The 20,200-nt window shown below is 46.4% G+C and overlaps 1 protein-coding gene across 3 annotated transcripts in view; it reads left to right on the forward strand.

The window, feature by feature from the left end:
* The window catches only part of LOC134518266 (sphingosine-1-phosphate transporter SPNS2-like), a 139,561-nt gene that overhangs the window by 78,134 nt on the left and 41,227 nt on the right, over positions 1-20,200 (forward strand). For all 3 annotated transcript variants that reach the window (XM_063340799.1, XM_063340800.1, XM_063340801.1), the window contains exons 4-8: positions 6,897-7,048; positions 9,089-9,155; positions 12,208-12,350; positions 13,498-13,650; positions 15,255-15,444. In XM_063340799.1, coding sequence (XP_063196869.1) covers positions 6,897-7,048; positions 9,089-9,155; positions 12,208-12,350; positions 13,498-13,650; positions 15,255-15,444 — 705 coding nt within the window. The remainder of the gene's footprint in view (positions 1-6,896; positions 7,049-9,088; positions 9,156-12,207; positions 12,351-13,497; positions 13,651-15,254; positions 15,445-20,200) is intronic.

Raw genomic sequence — 20,200 nt, forward strand, 5'->3', positions numbered from 1 at the left:
ATATTTATCAGACAAGTAACTGTAGCATTAACCTCTGAGTGCACTTGTATCTCTACAGAAAACAGATAAAATAGTGATAGCTCACAGCATTGCATCAGAGCTGATAACTCATCAACCTGTCGCCAACCAGACTCCGTACAAGCCTGTATCCTGGCCAGTTGCTATCTGTGCCACCCAGAGATTAAACATAGACAACTCCTTTGGGTTGTAGGAAATCCTGAAAGCAATGCTTTCCCAACTTAATAATGGGAGAGAAAAGTATCGACCAGCACAGCATCACAGTGAACGTGTGCCCCTGTGTTATTTTGTATTTTAGTCTCTCTGCTGGCAATCCCCTTGAGGGATCCGCAAAGATCCCCCAGACAGTAAGGCACCAAAAGGCCAAAATTTGGCATGAATATTCAGTTGCTTAAAAGTCTGGGCTGGACTTGACAGGAAGACATGTTCTTCAGGACTGGCATGGAACAGTTCACCAGTGTTAAATATGTGATCCCTCGCTAGCTCTTTACAGTATTTATTCTCCTTTTATTGAAGGAGAGTTTGAACCATTGGTGTTTGAGAAGGCAGGGCGTGGGACTTTGTGGTCCATATCTAGATGGGACACAGCACGCCTTCAAGTGAGCGGACCCAGGACTTGTAGCCACCAATGGAAGTCAGGTGCCCTGGTTATAGGTGTTCGAAGTTTGTAAAGCTTTAGAGGTGCACAGGGGTGGAAGACGTATTTAGGCTTATGTCTTCTGCTGCAGCCTTTGTCATCCATCCAGATACAGAATGGAATTCAAAACATGAGCATCATCATTTAATGTCCTCTTGTCTCGCACGATATGTCAGTGTCCTTGTTTGACTTGGAAACTTTCAGATTCTCCAAGGTGACCCCATCGTCACTGGGAGGGGTGAGAGAAATGGAGTGGTTAGTGTTTAAGCAAATACGTCACCTGCATTTGTAATGTCATTGTGTTGCTCAGCTCTTCTAGTGACTCTCAGCTAACGAGCTGGAATCTGAACTGTGAGTTTACAGGAGCCAGGGCTCTTAGTCACAATACCGATACTCAGAAGCATGTTCCTGGTTTGGTTTGCCTCACGGTTAATGGTACATCTCTGCGTACCTGCGGCGAAGGGTGTGGTGTGTCGTCTTTAACCACTTGGATCCCTGCAAAGTCCTGATACGGCTGGGAGAACTTCACGGAGCGCCAGAGGAAGGGGCGTGTGCCTGGCCAGGCAGCGCAGGTTCTGCTCGGGAAAGGCAGATGCTTGCACAGAAGTGCAGCTGCCAAAAGGGACGACTGTTGTTCAGCCCTTGAATATACATTTGAGCCCTGTGGGTTTTCCTTTGGCCAGCTGACTCCTGCGGTCTATCAGATCGGTCTGTCTTCGGCTGCTCTGACTGCTCGCCTCTGGCTGGTACCCTGGCGCTTGTCAGTGCACCACCCTGCCGGCTGCAGAAATACAGGAGTGGGACTGCAGTACAGTTCGACAGAGCTTTGTCTACAAACTCGGGGAAATTAAATCAATCCGAAATGCTTTCTCCTTACCTTATTGTCAGTCCACACACATGTATTTTAGGCTTTGTGTGCCAGTCCTAGCTGCCTGGTGGCATGGATCGTTTTCCTTGTGCGTGTCTTCTTTCCAAGGATGCAAACCCTCATTCTCTGTCCTTGTTTGCTGCATAATGTTTCTATAATAAAAGAAGGAAAATATGGCAAACCTCAGCAGTTCAAATATAGAATTTCATGGTGCTTAGCCCTCTTCTGCAGAATTAAATGTAGAATCCGTAGGAGGTTAGCTCCATGTCCTCGTATAGGAAAGGGTATGGGTGCGGTTGCTGTAGCTGTATAAAACACCCTTCTTTTAGACCAGCAACAGCAGTTCAAAGCATGGCTTGCACTGGTGCTGTGCATCCACACGGGTAATTTGTACGAGGTTGGCTGTATCCGAGCGATCGCGTCGGGTTGTGTGTCCCTAATCTGGAAGAAGCATGTATTCAGCTTGTTTGTGCGACCCTTACAAGCTGCTCCCCATTCAAATGCAAATAGTTAATAACCACAGCTTAAGGATCATATGATTCTTTAGGCAGTAAATCTGGTGGTTCGGAGTTGTACACATATTTGGCAGATTATAGGTTTATCACTGGCAGCTAATCTTTTAGAGAATTGTGGCTTAATTCCTTTTGTTAACTAATTAAAAAGAGAGAAAGAAGTTAAAGCTGTAATTAGACCTCTTAAAACATGCGTTACTCACTCAATGGTCTATACAAGTAGGATAAATGTATAATTAGGAGGTTTGTCCAAACATGATTAAAACTAGTCACGTGTCCAAGGCCATCAAACATTTATGTGTGCATGAGATTGAGAGGAAAGTCAGTATGAAAATGTGAATATCAACAACGTCATACTTTGCAGAGAAAATACATGAACTATCTTTTGGCACTTTATAAATATTTAACTCAGTAATGAAAGCTTTTTTCAGCTGAAAATTCTGGAAGGATTGTGTCACACTGACAGTTTCTGGTAGGACAGTGTCGTTGGCAGGAGTACTCGGGCCAGGTCCACCTGACCCCACGAGCTATCGCTGCTGTTGCCTGTGGTTTGCTGGTAGTTTAAGAAATTTAGAAGTTAGTAGGTAGCACATTCCTGTTAGTGATCGGTGCGTTCCCTTCCAAAACTCGTATCTGTTCGGGGCGGGGGGGAGTTGGTTTCCTTTTTGGTTTGTTAGTCTTCAAATGATGAAATAGTAAATTCTTCCGATTTAGAACTAGGGCATATTTTTTTCTTCCACGTAGTTAGGAGATGGGAAGAAGAGAACAGGTCCATTGACTTACCTACCTCGCACAGGCCCATACAAGGGCTTTCTCTGTGCGCTAGTTTCTGGTGGTGGCATCTCTTGAAGGGAAATTCCCAGGAAGACTGCGGTGGTTCTGGGTCCCTCTCAGCCACCGTTCTTCCCATATGTCGATGGTTTATTCTATACGGGGATCTTCCCTGGCTTGCGTCTCGTCGGCCCCTTTGTGGTGTGTGCAAATTGGAAGAAGGGTCTTGGAGCACTCTTGTTTCCTGAACTGCCCGCAGAGCTCTCGGCAGCCGTGTGGTGTGGTTCAGGTGCTCCTGTGATACCCTCCCAGGAGCCGGGGACCCCGCTGCGGCACGGCTGGGGCTGCCGTAGCCTCTGCAGCACTGCGGGCTGAAGCCAGGCAGGGAGAGGCATTTCTGCCGCGCGGTCACTGGAGAAACACCATCGCATCTCTACAGACAGGGGATGGTGGCAGCCCTCGTGGAGGTGCAGACATCGCTGACGTGATTGCTAACCAAAATTAAGTACAGAAATGAATTGTTTGCTGTGAGAGCTCTTGGTTTCAAAAAGCTTTAGTTGCAAGCGCTGACCCAGAGAAAAAGACACTGAAGTATTGAGGTTGCTGGGCTTAACCCCCAGGAAAAGGAATAAGCTCAGGTGCTGAGAGCTGACTCAGATGTTTTCAATTTTCCTGCCAGAGTGAGAACTGTTTGCACAAATTACGGAAGATCTCCAAAGTAATGCAGGAAGGAATAAGCTGCTTTAATACATATCAATTTCTACTTGGGGAACAGTGAAATTCAGTTCGAAGTCTTAGCTGCCTGTGCTGCTTTTAAGCATGGATAACGCAGAGAAGAATTTGGCTGGTGTCAGTCCTTTTCGTCTCACTAAACTGCTGAGAACCTTGGGGTGGGACAACGAGGAAAAAGCACTTGGGGGAAAATGTAATGTGGAGGAAACGGCAGAAGTGTCCTGCTACGGCTGTGGAGAACGGCGCTTCCTCTGCCTGGGTAGTATCTGACTTTCCCGTTTGTTTATGGCGGTTGTCATGTTCACATGCACTCGGAGAGGGAGAGAGGTGTTCTTGTGGGTGTATGTGTGTATAAATACCCCCCCACATAACATAGCAGTTGTCTATGGTGCACACATAGTGGCTTTGGGACAAGTTTCTAAGTGGTTCATGGTACGTCTGTGGTCCAAATGACTAGCAGCATAAGATTTTTGGAGTTGTTTTCTTGTTTATATTTTTTTCTTCCTGTAAGAAAAATGAAAAGATCAGGCTTCTCTCTGAAGGGACGACTTCTTGTTTTGGGGAGCTGCCGACCTCTCCCTCATTGGACATGATAAAAACTTTTGCGACTGCCTGATCAGACATGGCAGATTGGGGATTCCTTCTTAATGTAACCAGTCACTGCATAATTTTGTTGTATAGGCTCCAACAGGGTGCGTGCTAGCCAAAGGTCCGGAGGAGGTCTTTCCGCAGGATCAGAAGAGGCGTTAGCTCTTTAATCCTAGATATAGAGCTCTGAAACCAGGCATGACATAGAACCGATTATAAATAAATCCCTAATATTGTTTTAGTCTTTTGTATGTTTTGCCTAGTAGTTACACCTAAATAGCTGCGTTGTCTTTGGTTGAATATATCATCGCAGAAGGGCAATACCATTCATGTCTTTATGTAGATTATACTTTTATAAGACTGCTTTCATTGCCAACTGAAGTCAGAGTCTCATGACTTAAATTTGGAAACTGCTGCCTCAGAGAACATAGTTTAAATATTAAACAGGTGTTTGGAGTGTGTAAGCGTGGGATGAGCCAGGGAGGAGGATTCGAGGGGGAACTGGGGGAGAAGAACGAACACGTTACTTGTTGCAGACGATTTCATTGTATTGGGACTCTGGTTTTGATGGAACCCAGTCACTCTTCACCACAACAGGAAAACTTTGTACAGTTTTCCTGCTTTACGCAAGGATTGTAAGAGGAACAGCATTATTTGGAGGAAATTCCCGTGCAGTGCATTCACTGGGAGCAATACTGGCTGGTGAGCGCAAACTTGTGTCATTTTTCTGTAGGTATTTCAAATTGGAGGAACATCCAGTGCATTTGCGAATTTGTCGTTCTACAGGTGTAACTAGCACTGTGTCCATACTCACCCTGGGGCTGGAGATGACTATTTTCCCTGTCACCTTCTCTGGGATCCACATCTGAACCTGTTAAGAAACCAAAATCAGCCTCCAGTTCCCCCGCTTTCTAATTCTGCGTGACTAAGTCACTCAGCATGTTATAAATACTGGTGCTCATTCCAAAGACATCGGTTACCTGTGTGCCAATTGTTGTCAGCATATTTCTGCAGTGGAGTGGTTTAGCTTTGGGTAATTGGCATAAATTAAACGGCGTGAGTCACGGTATTGCCCTTTCTGCATACACCCACGTGTGTCGGTTACATATGTGCAGCTCATGGGAGATCCATGAATGACAGCAGCACTGCAACCACCCTACCAGCAAACACGGGACTTGTATCCGCTCAGAAAACAGGTATTGATGCAGAATTTACGTCAAAATAAGAGGAAGTACAGAACCCGCAAAAGTATTTGCTTTGTGTGACTATAGGAATCCTCAAGAAATTCTTTTCAGCCAGAGGATTACGGTGAGGAAAACAATAAAAATGTGGCAGGGGTAGGGTTTTTTTTGTCTGCTGATGAGTATATTTATGACTGAGGCACGTGGCTTGATGTCTGCGTGGCATTTTCACCGTTTGGAGAGCCCTGTATTCTGGTTTAGCTTTGCTGTCGGGCACAAGGGCAGTCGCATCCCTGGAAATCAACTTTTCCCCGTCTGTAGGAGGGGAATCAGCGATCGCTCATGGCTCTCAAAGCACTTTCATGTGTAAGGACATATCATAATCCCTGCTGTTCTTCTCACAAATGATGTATAGAATAATAACAGTAAATTGAGCATTTGTAGAGGGTACATTTGTAGAAATAGATTTCCCTGTGCTTACAGTTTTCTGCAATTGACTGTTTTCTGTAATTGACAATTACTTCTGGGTGTAGCTCAAGCCGCTTAGATGTCCCAGAACTTGATTGCGCTCACGTATCAGGTATTCAGGCATCGAAGTGTTGTGCCTTATGCCTTCGCACAGCAGCACCTAGAAAACTGCAAGTGTAGTGACCGGGTCGGCTTGAAAACCGGGTGCTGATGGATGAACAATTCCATTTCGTCCATTTTAGGGTGTGTGGTGCCGCATGTGAAGTCCCTCTGCTCGTTCTGTGGGATTGTTCTTCACCCCAAAGAGCACGTAATTCTCTGGGCAGCTTTGTGCGGTGCCTTGTGTGGCTCTGAACCTTAAACTGAGCATGCCGATGTTCCTGCGGTTCGCAGTAACGCTCAGGTCTTACCTCCTTGGGACGGTGCGCGTCTCAGCTCAGGCTGTAACCTGAGGTTCTTCAGCAGTGCTCGCTGTTGGCTCACTCTGTCTTCCTGCTGTGAGGGGGAGATTTATGCTTTCTTCCAAGGCACGTGATGCTTAGCACCTTTGAAAAACTTCCCTTATCCAGTAACTTCTAATCGCGGAGAAAACGGAGAGTTTGGGGGAGTGCAGGCTCAACTCTCTCACAGCTTCGCAGAGCCTTTAGGATTTCACCAGTCTCAACTCGTCCCTTGGCAGGCTGGGCAGGTCGGGGCTGTGCTCGGCAGGTTTTGCTTTTCTGGACCCCAAAACAGGATTCCTCCCGCTCCCCCCCCTCCCCACACCCTCCTCCGCCGGCACCTGGGCTCAAGAGCGGGCTGCACCCGGAGAACAAACTGAGCGTCTGCTGCCCGCCTCGGAGCATCCTCTTGAGCGTCACTGGGTATGCACGCATTATTACTACTTTTCGTTCGTGCCTATGAATCTTCACAAAAAATATAGTTGTGCCGTGTGTGTGTCCCCCTCCCCAGCAAGAGGCAAATTAAGAGTCTGAGGTGTTAAAAAAGAAATGCGCACAAGGGGGTGACTTTCCGGCCACACGGACTTCTGTTTCCCTGTTTGCACAGCTTGCGCTGTCGTCCATCCTGAATGCAAAAAGACAAGGGGAGACCTGCTAACGTGTTTTTATTTCTTTTCTCAGTATTTCTGGCTTCTTGTGCTCTCACGAGGTTTGGTTGGTATCGGTGAAGCAAGTTACTCCACTATTGCCCCCACCATCATAGGAGACCTTTTCACCAAAAACACGAGGACCCTCATGCTGTCCGTTTTCTACTTTGCGATTCCTCTTGGCAGGTAAGTGACGTAACGCCGCTTCCGTCTGGTTGTGGCTTTTCACTTCAACTAAGCTCACTTAAGTCACTAATGGTGATAGTTCTTCTGTCTTTGGTTGGAATGGTTCAAACAGGAAAATACTGTGAGCAGTGACTAATTAGTTGCAGGAATTGGATTCTTTTTCTAGCCCTGTTACTGGTTCACGTGTGACTTTTGGGAATTAGTGGGAAGGCATTTTATTGTTTTTTACAGCAATGGGGTGGAAATGGAATCAAAACATTTTAGCTGACTTTTTTTTTTCCATTATTAAATTAAATTATCATTTTAAATAATGTTATATTGGTTCTCGGAATCGTTGCTTCGATTCCCGTGAGGTCTAGGCCTTCTTCAGGCAACGTCTTTTAGGTTACTGTGAAATCAAGATCTCTTAAGACACTGCGCTGAGTTTTCAAAAGTGAGTGAAAGTGACCTGCTTCTACGTCACAGTCTAAATATCAGAGGTTTCAAGAGGAGTATGCTGTACATCATACACAATTTGAAGTTTTGACTTTTAAAAATACTTTTAGTTTAAGCTCAAATTCTGCCCAACATTGAATCTGGCCACTCTGACTAAGTTTGGAAAATGTGGCTAAGCCAATCTCAGCTGAGTTGCAATAGCAGTGGCCAGTCCGTTTTAGTGCTATTGCCACTGAAACAGGAATTAGGAGACATTGTGAAGTCTAGTGTAGACAGCAAGGCTGCAGAGAGAAGCTGTGATGATCATTCACACTCGGTCTTGACGCAGAGCAGCGGAGGACAGCCAAGCCCATAGGTGCCTGACGAAAGCAAGAGACAGGCTCAGATCTGAAGTCGTTATTTCCTCTGGCGCTTTCTTTCAGTTGAGTTCCCTTATCAGCCCACTCAGTATCTGATTGTTGGGACAGGAGGGAATCTGTGGTTATTTTTTCTTATTTTTATTTTTTTTAAATAACGGCTGACCCTCTATTGTATTGTAGGTGGGGTGGGTTCACATAGTTTGCATGCCGATTCCCAGAGTTGGACAACATCCCGTGCAAAAGCGGCATCGTGGGTTCATTCCCAGCAGGGAAAACACGAGCAGCAGTTTAATCCCGCCCAACTGGAGGAAAAACTTCTGGTTTAGGGTCGTGCATTTTACAAGCTAGAGTACTCATGCCTGAGCTAAAGCTCACAAACATCCGTTTGCTCTTGAGGAAAAAGAGATAGCCAAGGCCTTAACTGGTGGAAAAGAATATTTTCCCAAGAGGGCCAAGGATGCCAGGTATTTACGTAGAGAATTCAGTGAACTATGGCTAGCAAGAAATGACAAATAGTCATCCTGTTGAGCCTGATTCTGGGACTTAATTCTCTCAATACCCAACAGAGGTTTGGGTCCATGGTTTGATTTTGGGGCCTGTCTGTGTAAAAAGCCCAGTCTTGGGGTGATTATAGATGGCAGCCTCCACCATATGGGTGGCGACCTGTTCAATAAAGGCATATGATGGCTGAGAGCTGCCAAAGGGGATTTCCAAGCTTCAGGTCTGATCGTCTCCCATCAGACTGTCTTGCATATTCTTCATGGCTTTTTCATATAAGCTTATGAAAAATGGTCTCTTCGTGGGTACTCAGAACCAAGTACTATTAAATGGCAAGAAAAGATTTAATGATAGAATATGGTGTGTCCTTGAAGGGCACTTGTAACTGAGAGCTTGAACATAAAATTGTTAAGTATTCTTATTAGTGCACAGAAAGGCCTGATGTAGAAATTGAATTGGGGAATAAAGTCTTTTGGAGGCTTTGTTTCCATCCACTGTAGATTGAAAGGTCAGCTGTAAACTTGAGATCAGTGTCTGAATTTCCATCAGATTTGAGCATTTTTAGATCAACAGTGCTGGGAAGAGTTAGATATTAGCCACCATCCACTTCATCCCCTGTGTTTCTTCCTGCGGCAGAAGGGCGCCAAGGACACACGATTGTGCCTCTTTTTATCTTTGTTTAAGAGCAGCTGTGATTGTGGTACTCCATTACACCTCTGACTGACTCTCGTCTTTGTATTTCTTGCAGTGGCTTGGGGTACATCACCGGCTCAAGCGTGAAGCAGGTTGCTGGAGACTGGCACTGGGCGTTGCGGGTAAGCCACTCTTAATAACTTCTTAGTTACAGTTGCACCCATTGATCAGTGTTAGGAAGAGTGCTATCACGCAATTCCTCAACCTGTTATTATATATAGTAGGTAAAGGATTGGAAATTACATCTCTGGAGGTTAAGTACATAGCAGATGCATTCTCTAAGGAAGTGGGAAAGGTATGTGGTTTTGGCTCGTTGTACTTGGGGTTTTTTTCCTGCCTGGGAACAAGAATTTTCCAATCAGTTTATTATCAGTCAACCATGATTTCTTGATGGGGATGGGAAGACGAGGCATTGGCCTTAAATCAACTCCACAGTCTTTCAGTCCCCTGCTGTCAAGAAACTCCGAGAATGGCTTCCTGCTTTGAGGAAAAAACACTTTGTTCCAGTTTCCGCTTGTTTTTCTGCCCTGAGACAGTCAGTTTCCTTCTATTTTACCCTCTTGGGACCTTGATAAATGTGTTGAAAAGATAATACACTCCAATCACATAGGCACAAACAGATCCCGCACACAAAGATGTCTTGAAAGAGCTGAGAGGAAGCGGCCCAGCAGAACTGTTGTCTGACCTTTGGCTGTCTGGGTGGCACGAGCCCACGTGAGGCACATTCCCTGGCTCAGGCACTTCATGAAGACAATGAATCTCATGAAGCTCAGGCCAACGCCGTTTGTAACAGCAGGTGATGAAATACGTGGGTTCTCATCTCGAGCAAATGTGCCCTTCTGTGACACAGGCCGTTCCCTCCCTGTCCAGCAAGGGTAAGCAAAGCCAGGAAAGTCACCGTGAACGGTTCATCTGCAGCTAGGGGAGTGGAGAGGAGTTTCCAGCTGTGAACCTGAAATGAAAAGTTTAATAGCCTACAGCTTCACACCAAGAGGGTGGCTACCTCATTCAACAGCAGAAATGCTTTAAGGGTAAAATTAACTTTTGAGCAGAGGCAGCAGAAGGAATAAGCAACTCCAATAAGCTCCTCCTCCTGGTCAAGGGGGCTTTAATGAGATTGACACATTGGAGCGCGCTTGTGTTTCTATCTGTAAAACCCAAATGATTAATTTGTGTGAAGAAATCCTCACTAGCATCTTTCTCTTGAGATGAACTCTCCGTAGTTATCCTGACAAATCCAGGCTGTCCACAAGGCTGTATCATAGAACCAGCCAGGTTGGAAGAGACCCCCAAGATCATCGAGTCCGACTATTAACGCAACACTGCCAAAACCGCCACTGAACCACGTCCCTCAGCACCACGTCTCCCGGCTTTTAAATACCTGCAGGGATGGTGATTCCACCACTGCCCTGGGCAGTCTCTTCCGATGCTTGACAACCCTTCTGGTGAAGAAATTTTTCCCAATATCCATCCTAAACCTCCCCTGGCGCAACTCGAGGCCATTTCCTCTTGTCCCATGGCCTGTTCCCTGGGGGAAGGGAAGAGCCCGACTCCCCCTGGCTGCCCCCTCCTTTCAGGGAGCTGTGGAGAGCGAGAAGGTCTCCCCTCAGCCTCCTCCAGGCTGAACACCCCCAGCGCCCTCAGCCGCTCCTCACCAGACTTGTGCTCCAGGCCCCTCACCTCACCCTTGCTGACGGGATCGTGATTGCCACTATAAACGACACACTGATGCATGATTCCCTGACTGTGCAAAATCGTGGGGAATCTGCCAAGCTGCACGCTTCTGTGATGGCTGCTTTGGACAGCACATTGCTTGGTCCTTGTAGTCAAACAGCAGCTGTTGAAAGCTTCCAGACATCAGCGTAAAGCGGCCTCCGGCCGTGTGGCAATTAGTGGGCTCTTACAGGATGTGCAAGATTCCCCTAGGTGATGCTTCCCTCTGTGATCTCCTGTGGTCTCCAAATCCACGGGAGGTCAGGAGTAATCTGTACTTCAGTGGGTTGAAGAAGACAGAAGGGCACTTTGACAAGTGGCAGCTTTGCCTCTGGATCTAGCACCAACGTCAGCGCTTCACTGGAGCATTACTGAATATCCATGGATATTGTCCTTTTGGGGGGTTAAGCCTCTAGATAAGAATCAAAGAGACTTTAAATTATATGACCCTAAAAATCCCAGCATTTCAATTTTTTTGGCCGGTGCTGTGTCTTGTGTTCATCTGTAATAAGGATACTGTGTCAGGCTGCTGTTATCACTGGATGAGGGGTTCTCCTGACTTTCCAGATCTGAAGGATTTTTGTCTTGTGTTCCCTTCCCTTCAAGAATTTTGGGTTTGTCATCTTTGGATGTGAAACACTGTTCTATGTGTAAAGGCCATTCTCAGGTTATTATTGGAAGCATATTTTTTTTGGAACAGGAGTTTATTTATGCCATGGCATGTATAGAAGAGATGATAGTTTGGTGAAAATCCGCGTTCCTCTCTTCCTAACAGAGCTATTTTCCACTCTGGTGATGTGGGAGTTTCAGTGTCAGAACAAGAATCATGTTTGTAGCTTGCAAAACACTGCAGGATCTTTATATTTTTGTTTAGCGATTGGGAGAAAGGATTGGAAACTGGGAAACCTAACCCCTGGATGTGTCGTTTTCCTATCTTCTAACCTGTATTTTCGATGTTTCTTGGTCTGCTGTACACTGAGCTAATGTGAGGAAGCTGCCTGAAAGTGGGAAGCCATCGTGGGTTAGCTGGAAGGGGGTGCACGTCAGGCAAGGATTTTCAAAGTCCCCATGCTGCCGATATCCAGAAATCTTTCACCTGGCCTCATGGCCCGTAAAAAGCTCCCGCACTCTCCCAGAAACTCGTTGGTCTCTTAGCCCAGCTGGGAGTAGATTTCCAAAGAGTTAAACATCACTGAAGAACCGTATTTAGGTGACTCTTGGTACTTTAATAACACAGAGGAATGGGCTGTTCTCAAAGCTGCGTGCTTCCAGTGTGAGATAAGAGAGTGCAGGGAATGTCAGGGAGGAAGGAAAGGGGCAGATGCCTCCGTGTGCTCACAGGTTCTGGCTAGCTGTAAAGAGTCGAGTCGCTGAAATGAAACTAATGTAATCTGGTTCTTACTGACTAGTCAAAGCCAACCCTGCTGGCTCCCGTGCTAATTCCCTGATCCTTTCTTGCAGGTATCTCCACTCCTGGGAATGATAACAGGGACACTCATCTTGATATTTGTACCTGCTGCTAAAAGAGGAAATGTTGAGCAACTTGGGGGACAGCTGAAGGCTCGGACCTCCTGGCTGAGAGACATGAAAGCGCTGATTAGAAAGTAAGAGCATTCTAGTAAAACCCATGCTTTGCCTCTAATGCTTAATTGGAGCATCCAACGGCCTGTACTACTTAGCACTGGAACACGTGTTCCCGCAGGGAGTTGCAGGAAGCTTCGTCTCTGGACCTAGGAGAGAAAATCACAGTTACGTTTTCACGAGGTATCGACTGCAGTGACAATGATGGATCCCAGCTTTTGCTCTAACCTTTCCAAGATTCAGATCTAAGGGAGAGTCTGCTTTGTTTGGCTCATACTTCAGACAAATCAAGGCTTTTGAAGTGTATAAATTGCTGTGTTCCTGTATTAATTGTTGTGCTGCTGTTGTTCAGACGCTTAGATCCTTTTTCTTCCTTGAAAGAGCTACTCTGCTGAGGCGAAAGAGAGAGTTAAATGCCAGAGCAATTTAAGAGGAGAAAATACACAAAAGCTCACACGGCATGGCAAGTTTAAATGTATATGTTTATAAAACCACATGTGACTGAATGCACGAGCACTGAGTGTGCTTGGGTGCTTGATGTAAGCGCATAAAAGATGACATGCTCGCAAGTGTTTAATTAGCTGTGCTTGCTTCCAGAAAGCTTGTCTGTGAATGGGCAAATACTTGTGAATTCAGTGTTCCATTGGACACTTAGGGTGTCCTTCGCTTTCAGAACTGCTGGCGAGAATGCCTTCCTGGTATTGTCAGCCAGGATCAAAGGACTATGAAAAGTGATGATGGTTAATTTATCAATATTTCTATGTTACTTTTTTTGTTAGTTTATCCAAGTGATAATCGTATGGGGCATGGATGGGGAGGGAGAAGTGAAACTGGTAGTCCAGGTAAACGGGGGATATTATAGTTAAAGCCCTGTAATTCACACATCATGTCTTAGTGACCAAGTACTGATTGTCTTCTGAAACGGTCCCGTGAAAAACGGTCTCTCTGAAGCACGTCTGAAGAGCTCAGTACATTATTATCAATGGAGCATCACGTATGAAGCAATATTCCATGCCTGTCATTCTCCATTGCTCTGTACCTTGTGTTATCCCTGCCCCTTGCCGAGGGAGGTGGCTGGTATGGGGGAACACTGTGTTTTGTCACCGGCTCCTGTCCTGGGGCTTCTGCTTTGTCACTTTTCCCACTAAACTTTCTCTTGTGTCTCCACAGCCGCAGCTACGTCTTCTCATCGTTGGCCACCTCAGCTGTCTCCTTTGCCACAGGGGCCCTTGGCATGTGGATCCCTCTCTACCTTCACAGAGCACAGGTCGTGCAGAAGACAGCAGAGACTTGCAACTCACAGGCCTGCGGCACCAAAGATAGGTGAGACTCATACTGCGCTGCTTTAGAGAGGGGGACAAGGGGGTGGGGGCTTATTTACCAGAGGAAACAGGCAAGTCCCACGGAATCAAGTTACTAGAATGTCTGTAATTTCCTCTAGGCCTTTGCAACAATGATAGGAAATGCTGCGATTGTAAACTAGGTTGTATTTCTCTTCTTTTCTTCATCGCATGAAGTCAAAGCAAGGGAGAAGCAGTGACCTCAGCTCTGTCTTAGTTCCCAGGCTATAGCGCAGGGGCAGAAAAGAGACCGCTGCCTTCGACTGAGAAGGTGCTTGGAGAGCTGAGAGAGGAATTGGTTTCTTAAGACCCACGCCGTTTTCCGTGATGGCAGCAGAATCAGCTGGCAGGCTGGGTGGCCACGGTGGTGGCCGTAATTCCGGGTGCCCCTAAAGGCTGCGAGGACTCACCCCGAAGACTTCTGTATCTGTGTGAGGGAGGACTTCGCTGTGTTTCATTGCTCTGTGCACTACTGCGTATGCTGAGTTTTGCTGGAAGGTGGTGCAGAGAGCTGGGACGCCTTGCTCTGGCTTGCTGGATGTCACCCAGTGGTTTGGTTTTTCAGACTATATAATATCACTTGCAGCACATAAGCTATGGAAAGTGATTGTCGTTTTGTGCTGTGCCGTGATGGCCCAAAAAATGCTAAAAAAGGCATTTCTCCAGGTGAATAAAAGATATGAAAAACTGCCTTTTGTCAGCCCTTTTGCTTTTTAGCTTGTGAGGGGAAAATAACGTTAGGAAAACCTTCTTGCTCTCGCTGACACAATCCCATCTCAATAAACTACTTAGTGGTTTGGAGTACCATCAACGAGAGCACCCAGCGGGCAGTCTCGGTCTATTCTGCAAAAATGCAGTGAGCAGAAAATACAGCTCCAGTCAGACTGCCCATCTGCCGTTTACAGAGAGAAGTTTTCCACTCCTTGATGACACCTGTATTTTGAGCTGCCCTGGAGCTACTGGAACGTAGTTGCCAAAGACTCTGTAATCCAAGTCCTGCACACACAATGTGGAGAATCCGTGACAGCTCCTGGCTCTTTAAATTTAAATTAGCGCATTTCAAATGCGTAACGTAACAGCAAAATAATCTAATCAGGCTTCTTTGAAGTGGTCTGAAAGGAGTTAGAAAGTCAAAGGATGTTGAAAGTCGCTGCTATTTAGAGTCTTGTTAGGTTTCCTTTCCCTTAAGCTCCCCAGTGCCTTCTATGATTTCCCCTTCCATGATCAGTGGGCAGGTTATTACTTAGTTTTGTGCATCCATAATTAGCTGTACGATGCACTTGATAGGAAGCTCCGTTCCACACAAGGAAGCGGTATGAGCCCTTTGCACTTTGCATGTTGATCAGGGCCTGTGTAGGAGGCTGAATTTCATAGGCTGTGGTTTTCTTCATTGCAGGGGAAGAGCGCTAAAATCACAAGCCCTCAGCAGGGGAGCTCACTGCTTTTCTTTTAAATTTGCAAAGCCGACGTGCAGATTTCCATTAGTCCGTTTACCCTAATAATTTGTTCAAGGCCACGCCCATTTTTGAGAAAAACACCAAAAAAAATAACTGTCTTTTTTTTTTCTTTCTTTTTTCCTTCTAATAGCTTGATCTTCGGAGCGATCACATGCTTCACTGGCTTCCTGGGTGTAATCACAGGAGCCGGGGCAACCAAATGGTGCCGGTTAAAAACCCAGCGAGCTGATCCTCTTGTCTGTGCTGTTGGCATGCTAGGATCAGCCATCTTCATCTGTCTGATCTTCGTTGCTGCCAAGAGCAGCATCGTGGGAGCCTATGTAAGTACAATCCTTTGCATATGCCAGTCTCACTCTTACCCTCCCTCCCAAACTCCTTAGAAGACTGTGTGCATTGTGCCCTGCAGGAGCCCTGAGATGCTGGGGTTGCTCTCCCCCTTCGGAATGTCCTTCACTTTGCCTCTTGGCATTTTGGCTCTGTCTAGATGTGCCTGGAGGGGAAAGGATGTCTCAAGTACTTACGCCCTCACTAGCTGTCATCAGCATTTAGAGCTGGGGGTTTAGCTCGTGCGTGGAAACCCACAGTTCCCTGCCTTTGGGCTGTTCTATCTGTACCTCTCTCCATACCTCTGCCGCTCTTGCTTAATGTTTTTGGTACAGGAAAATTGGCCACTTCCCTTACAATAGGGTATTGTAGCTGCAGTGGTACCAAATTATAATTACAGTATAATTTGTCTGTGGGCATGCTTTTGGCTTTTGGCTGTGTGTTAGTACCATTAATTTCCATAAGTAGGTAGCTTGCTGCAGACCAATACTAATTACCACGTCGTTTCAGTTTGTTCCTATCTGTATTACCAGAGCACCTGAAAGTCCTACTCATAGCCCAGGAACCCACAATACTTGATGCTTGCGCAAATGCAGATTAAAATGTGGCCCCTCCCAGGGTGTCAGTAATCAAAGTATATCAAAAGAAATCAGATAGATCCAGGCACACTGAAGGAAAAGGGAAAAACTCCAGTGTAATAATCCAGCCTCAGGCCAGGATCTTGCTTTTGCTAGGCAGTAGAAATCCAGCATACTGAATCCATACTGAACAGGTCCCGGGTTCTGTTTCAACGTGCTAGAGAGAAGCCTGGGACCCGGGAGGAGTTATTGAAGGGGAGGTGTGAGATGGTTGGAGTAGTGGGATGATTTCCGAAAGCCCACCCTTAGCTCCCACGCTGCAGTGCGCGCTCCACCCAGCATGAGAATTCATCGACAGTTAACCAAGCAACCAACCTGCTGCGGTTGTCTCTCTGTATTTCTAGCACTAGCCTAGCCACCGTTATTTTCTCAGTATTTCAGTAACTGCCATTGTTATGGGGGAAACAGAAGAAAGAGTGAAAGTTTAAAGGCGTTTAAGACAGAACCAAGAGTGCCTGCTCTGGTTATTTCGAAGGCGTCGGAAGGAGATTCGATCCGCTGGTTTGTGGCGTGGTCTAGAGCTCACCTTTGCTTCGGCAGAAAAATGACCACCTCGCACAACCTGTAAGAGGGTGTTACTGGTTGGCCAAGCGTTAACCCTCCTGTCATCGTCAGCCGTCTCCGCGTGAAGAGACCTGTCGCATCCCTCTGCCTGCCCCTCCCCTCCACCTCTCTGTGCAGCCAGACCTGTGATTTTCTCCTTTCTCAGACCTGATGACAGACACATTAATTTGTGGCGTTTAGTCTCTTTATGCAGAAACTCCTCCCTTTCCAAGCTGGAAATACCATTTTCAAAAATTTTGCAACAAAAGCTGGTTAATGGTCTCATTTTCATCTTTTTTCTTTTTTTTTTTAATGGCTATGTGACTAATCCACATTGTGTAAATATATAAATATAGATGGTATTATATAACCAATCTTAGAAACAATCGATTTTATTACGCATGAGCAGTAAATCCATTAAAGAGCCAGAGACTGGCGGAGGCAGTTATGCCTGTGTACGGAGGGGGCGTGAGGCACACGGGCCCCTTGGCAGGTGCTGTTGGCTGATACACACCTTCGCTGCAGGCGGCCCTGCCTCTCCGCAGCCCTAAATACGCTTTCTCTGCTGCTGGAAGCCTGATGCGTGGAAAGCAGATAAGAGTCTAGTTAACGTGCTGACTGGGGAATCGGAGATCTGAACCCTCTTTATAGATCCTGCACGTGGCAGTGGGCAAGTTGTTTAACTTTGTTTTGCCTCTGCCAAGCCGTCTTCTGGTCTGTTCCCCAGCATGGTGGCATTCCCAGACCCGCACTGTGACTGTCCTTGCGCTTCTGGCATTGATCACACCATGCTAAAATTGAAGGGTTACTGGGTTTGGACCCCTCATTGCCTCAGAGCCTTAAAATTATCGCTTCCAAGCATTTTGATGGGTCACACTGAGCTGTGGTGGCCACCGGATCACCATCTCCCTCCCCGCTCTAGGTAACAGTCTAGAGTTTTTAATTTCAGCTAATACTGGCATCAGCGTAAATGAAGCATTCAGTACTCCAGCAAGAATCGGCAGAGCCCTTGCTGTTAATTTCTTGGCTTTTTTGATCTTGTTTTTTCTTGGAAAAGACCTGCATACCCTTTGGCGTGATCACTTTGTCCCTTACCGGCTGTCGGTTGCCTGCTCTCTGCCCCCCCTGCCCGTGCCTACTTTTTCTCCCCTGCCCAGTCCTGTCTCGCAGGTGGGTTTGGTCCCTCAGGGCAGCAGCTATTCCAGTTCTGTAGCAGCCACTCCTCCCTGGAGCGGGTAGACAGACTTCTTTTTGTCATCCAGTCTTTTCACAGTAATCCAGTACATTGTTGGCAGTGGTAGAAGTGGCTGCAAAGGTGGAATAGAACAGCATTCTGTGTCACTTAGCTGCCCAGACGCGCTCGTATTTCTATCTTTTACTATCTTGCTTGGCTGCATAGTCCAAGCAGTTCTTATTCTATTTTCCTTGCAGCCTGTGTATTTGTGTGTCGTAGTCCAGCTCCTTAGAACAGCAATTTACATATCTTTAGGTCCCAATCTTTCTGAAATACGTACTCTTTGAAATGTTGGGTTTCAAACCTGTCTCTTGGAACCCATTATCTCTATAGCATCATTGTATCGCACCACTCAGACAGTTCAACAGCAAATTTCAGACTACTTTAAATTTCCAAATGACTGGAGAGACACGCTTTGCTTTGCCGTCCTTTTGACACTGTTCCAAGTTCCTGTTGTACCTCAATTTCAGCATCTATTTCAATTCCTCAAAGACATTTTATGATCTTGCAGAAACAGCACCTCCCAGGGTAAAAGCTTGCTGTAGAGCTTGTACAGCATCTCAGGCTGAGGGACTTTGACGTGACACGGTGTTGGTGACTTACCTGCTGCTGAGGCATCGGTATTGCCCAACACTGAGATGGAGTTAGACTTGCTTGACATTCCAGAGCACGTCTGGGAGTCGTGCCCATCATTTCCAAGAGAAATACAGATAACGAAGCTGTAGACAGACAGGCACTTTGCAAATAGCCATGGAAGGAGTTTATAACCTGCTCAGATCTCGCTGTGAGAGCTGCTGGTGCGACCACTCTGAAACTACTTCACTTATCATTTTGGGGAATCAGAATTTGCTACTTGGTCGCATAAACAGAAGACTTAAATTCTGTCAGCTCATCACAGATGAGCAACTGGACACCAAATGGAGATGGTGAGATATTCTGCAACAAAGCTGGACTGGGGAGAGGATGTATCTCTCGAGCTGAAATCTCAGTGTAAAATGAGGCTTTGAAAAGTGCGTCAGGAGTCAAAACCGCCACCATTTCAGGAGCTATTGATCTGTCTGGAGCTGCCCTATTTGCAGTAAGCATCCCTAGATCCTCTCTCCAGCAGAAATGCCACATATCCTCATATGCCCTTTGCAGTGGATGAACTCATTTTTATAAATCCTCATTAGCAGCTGAAGGACAGACTTTTTTTAACGTATCTTTTGTCCTACTTTTTGATCTTCCTCTTGTTCCTCTTTTCCTTTTACCAGTATCCACGTATTAAGCACGTGTTTCACAGAAGTGTGTTGGGTGAAACACGCATTCAACAATCAAAACTGGTGCCCTCTGAAATTTGTAGCATTTCAGCAATTTATTTATAGGACTTGTGCTGAATTCCTGCAGAAGGAGGCAAGTTTTACGTGCTGTGTGTAACAATTCATATGTGTCTTACGTGTATGTAATTTCTGTAACCTTAAGGCAGGCAGTTGCCTGTTTGCAGCACTGCATGGACAGGCAGGGCATGGGGATGCTGCGTGCAGAAGTGCGATTACATCTTTCCCCAGCTCAGTTTAACGTTTCCAGCCGCAGAAGCCCAGCAAGAGCAGCAGCAGAGCTGTAGTAGGACAGATTTCAGCACAGGTCCTGAGAGCCCACCTGGCACTCTGCTGTCTCCTTGCTACATGACACATGGCTTCAGCTCCCGTCATCGGATCTGAGGATCCTGTCACCTTGATTCCTTGGATCCGTGTTTCTTAGCCTGGCAGTCGTCATTTCCAGTGAGAGCCAAGTGCAAGGCGGATCAGTGGACAGTGGGAAAATGGAAGGAGGAGGTTTCCTTGCTGACCAGCTGGGCCGTAATGACTGGCTCAGACACCATCAAGGAGGAAGCAGATCCAGTCACAAAAAGAGGGGACAGGGAGGGAGAACGTGTGGGAAACAAAGACAATTTTAGAAACAAATAGAGGAAGCTTCTGTAGGTCAATGCGTAAGACTTGCTAAATACAGCAAACTATTCCGGGCAGTGACACGATGGTCGGAGGGGTTTAGCCAATCTCAACCAGTGTGTGGGAAAGACAATTGTGGTAGTCACGTCAGAGCCAAAGCTGCTGATCTTGGAGGTCCTTCTCCTGCCCCAAACTGCGCCTGTGCAAGCAAGAGGTTCTGGGATGGTGACGGGGACTGTCGGCCCCTCGGAGCTCACATGGACACCACCAAACAACATCCCTCCGAATGTTTCCTCAGAGCAAAGTGTACCGTGTATTTCTTGCTGGCTTTCTTTCATTAATGAATTGTAGCCTATTCAGCATAACAAAAATTGAACATAAGGCAATTAAAAAGGGAACCTTCAGTTAC

This window comes from Chroicocephalus ridibundus, chromosome 7 (assembly GCF_963924245.1).
Source record: "Chroicocephalus ridibundus chromosome 7, bChrRid1.1, whole genome shotgun sequence".
Taxonomy (NCBI): domain Eukaryota; kingdom Metazoa; phylum Chordata; class Aves; order Charadriiformes; family Laridae; genus Chroicocephalus; species Chroicocephalus ridibundus.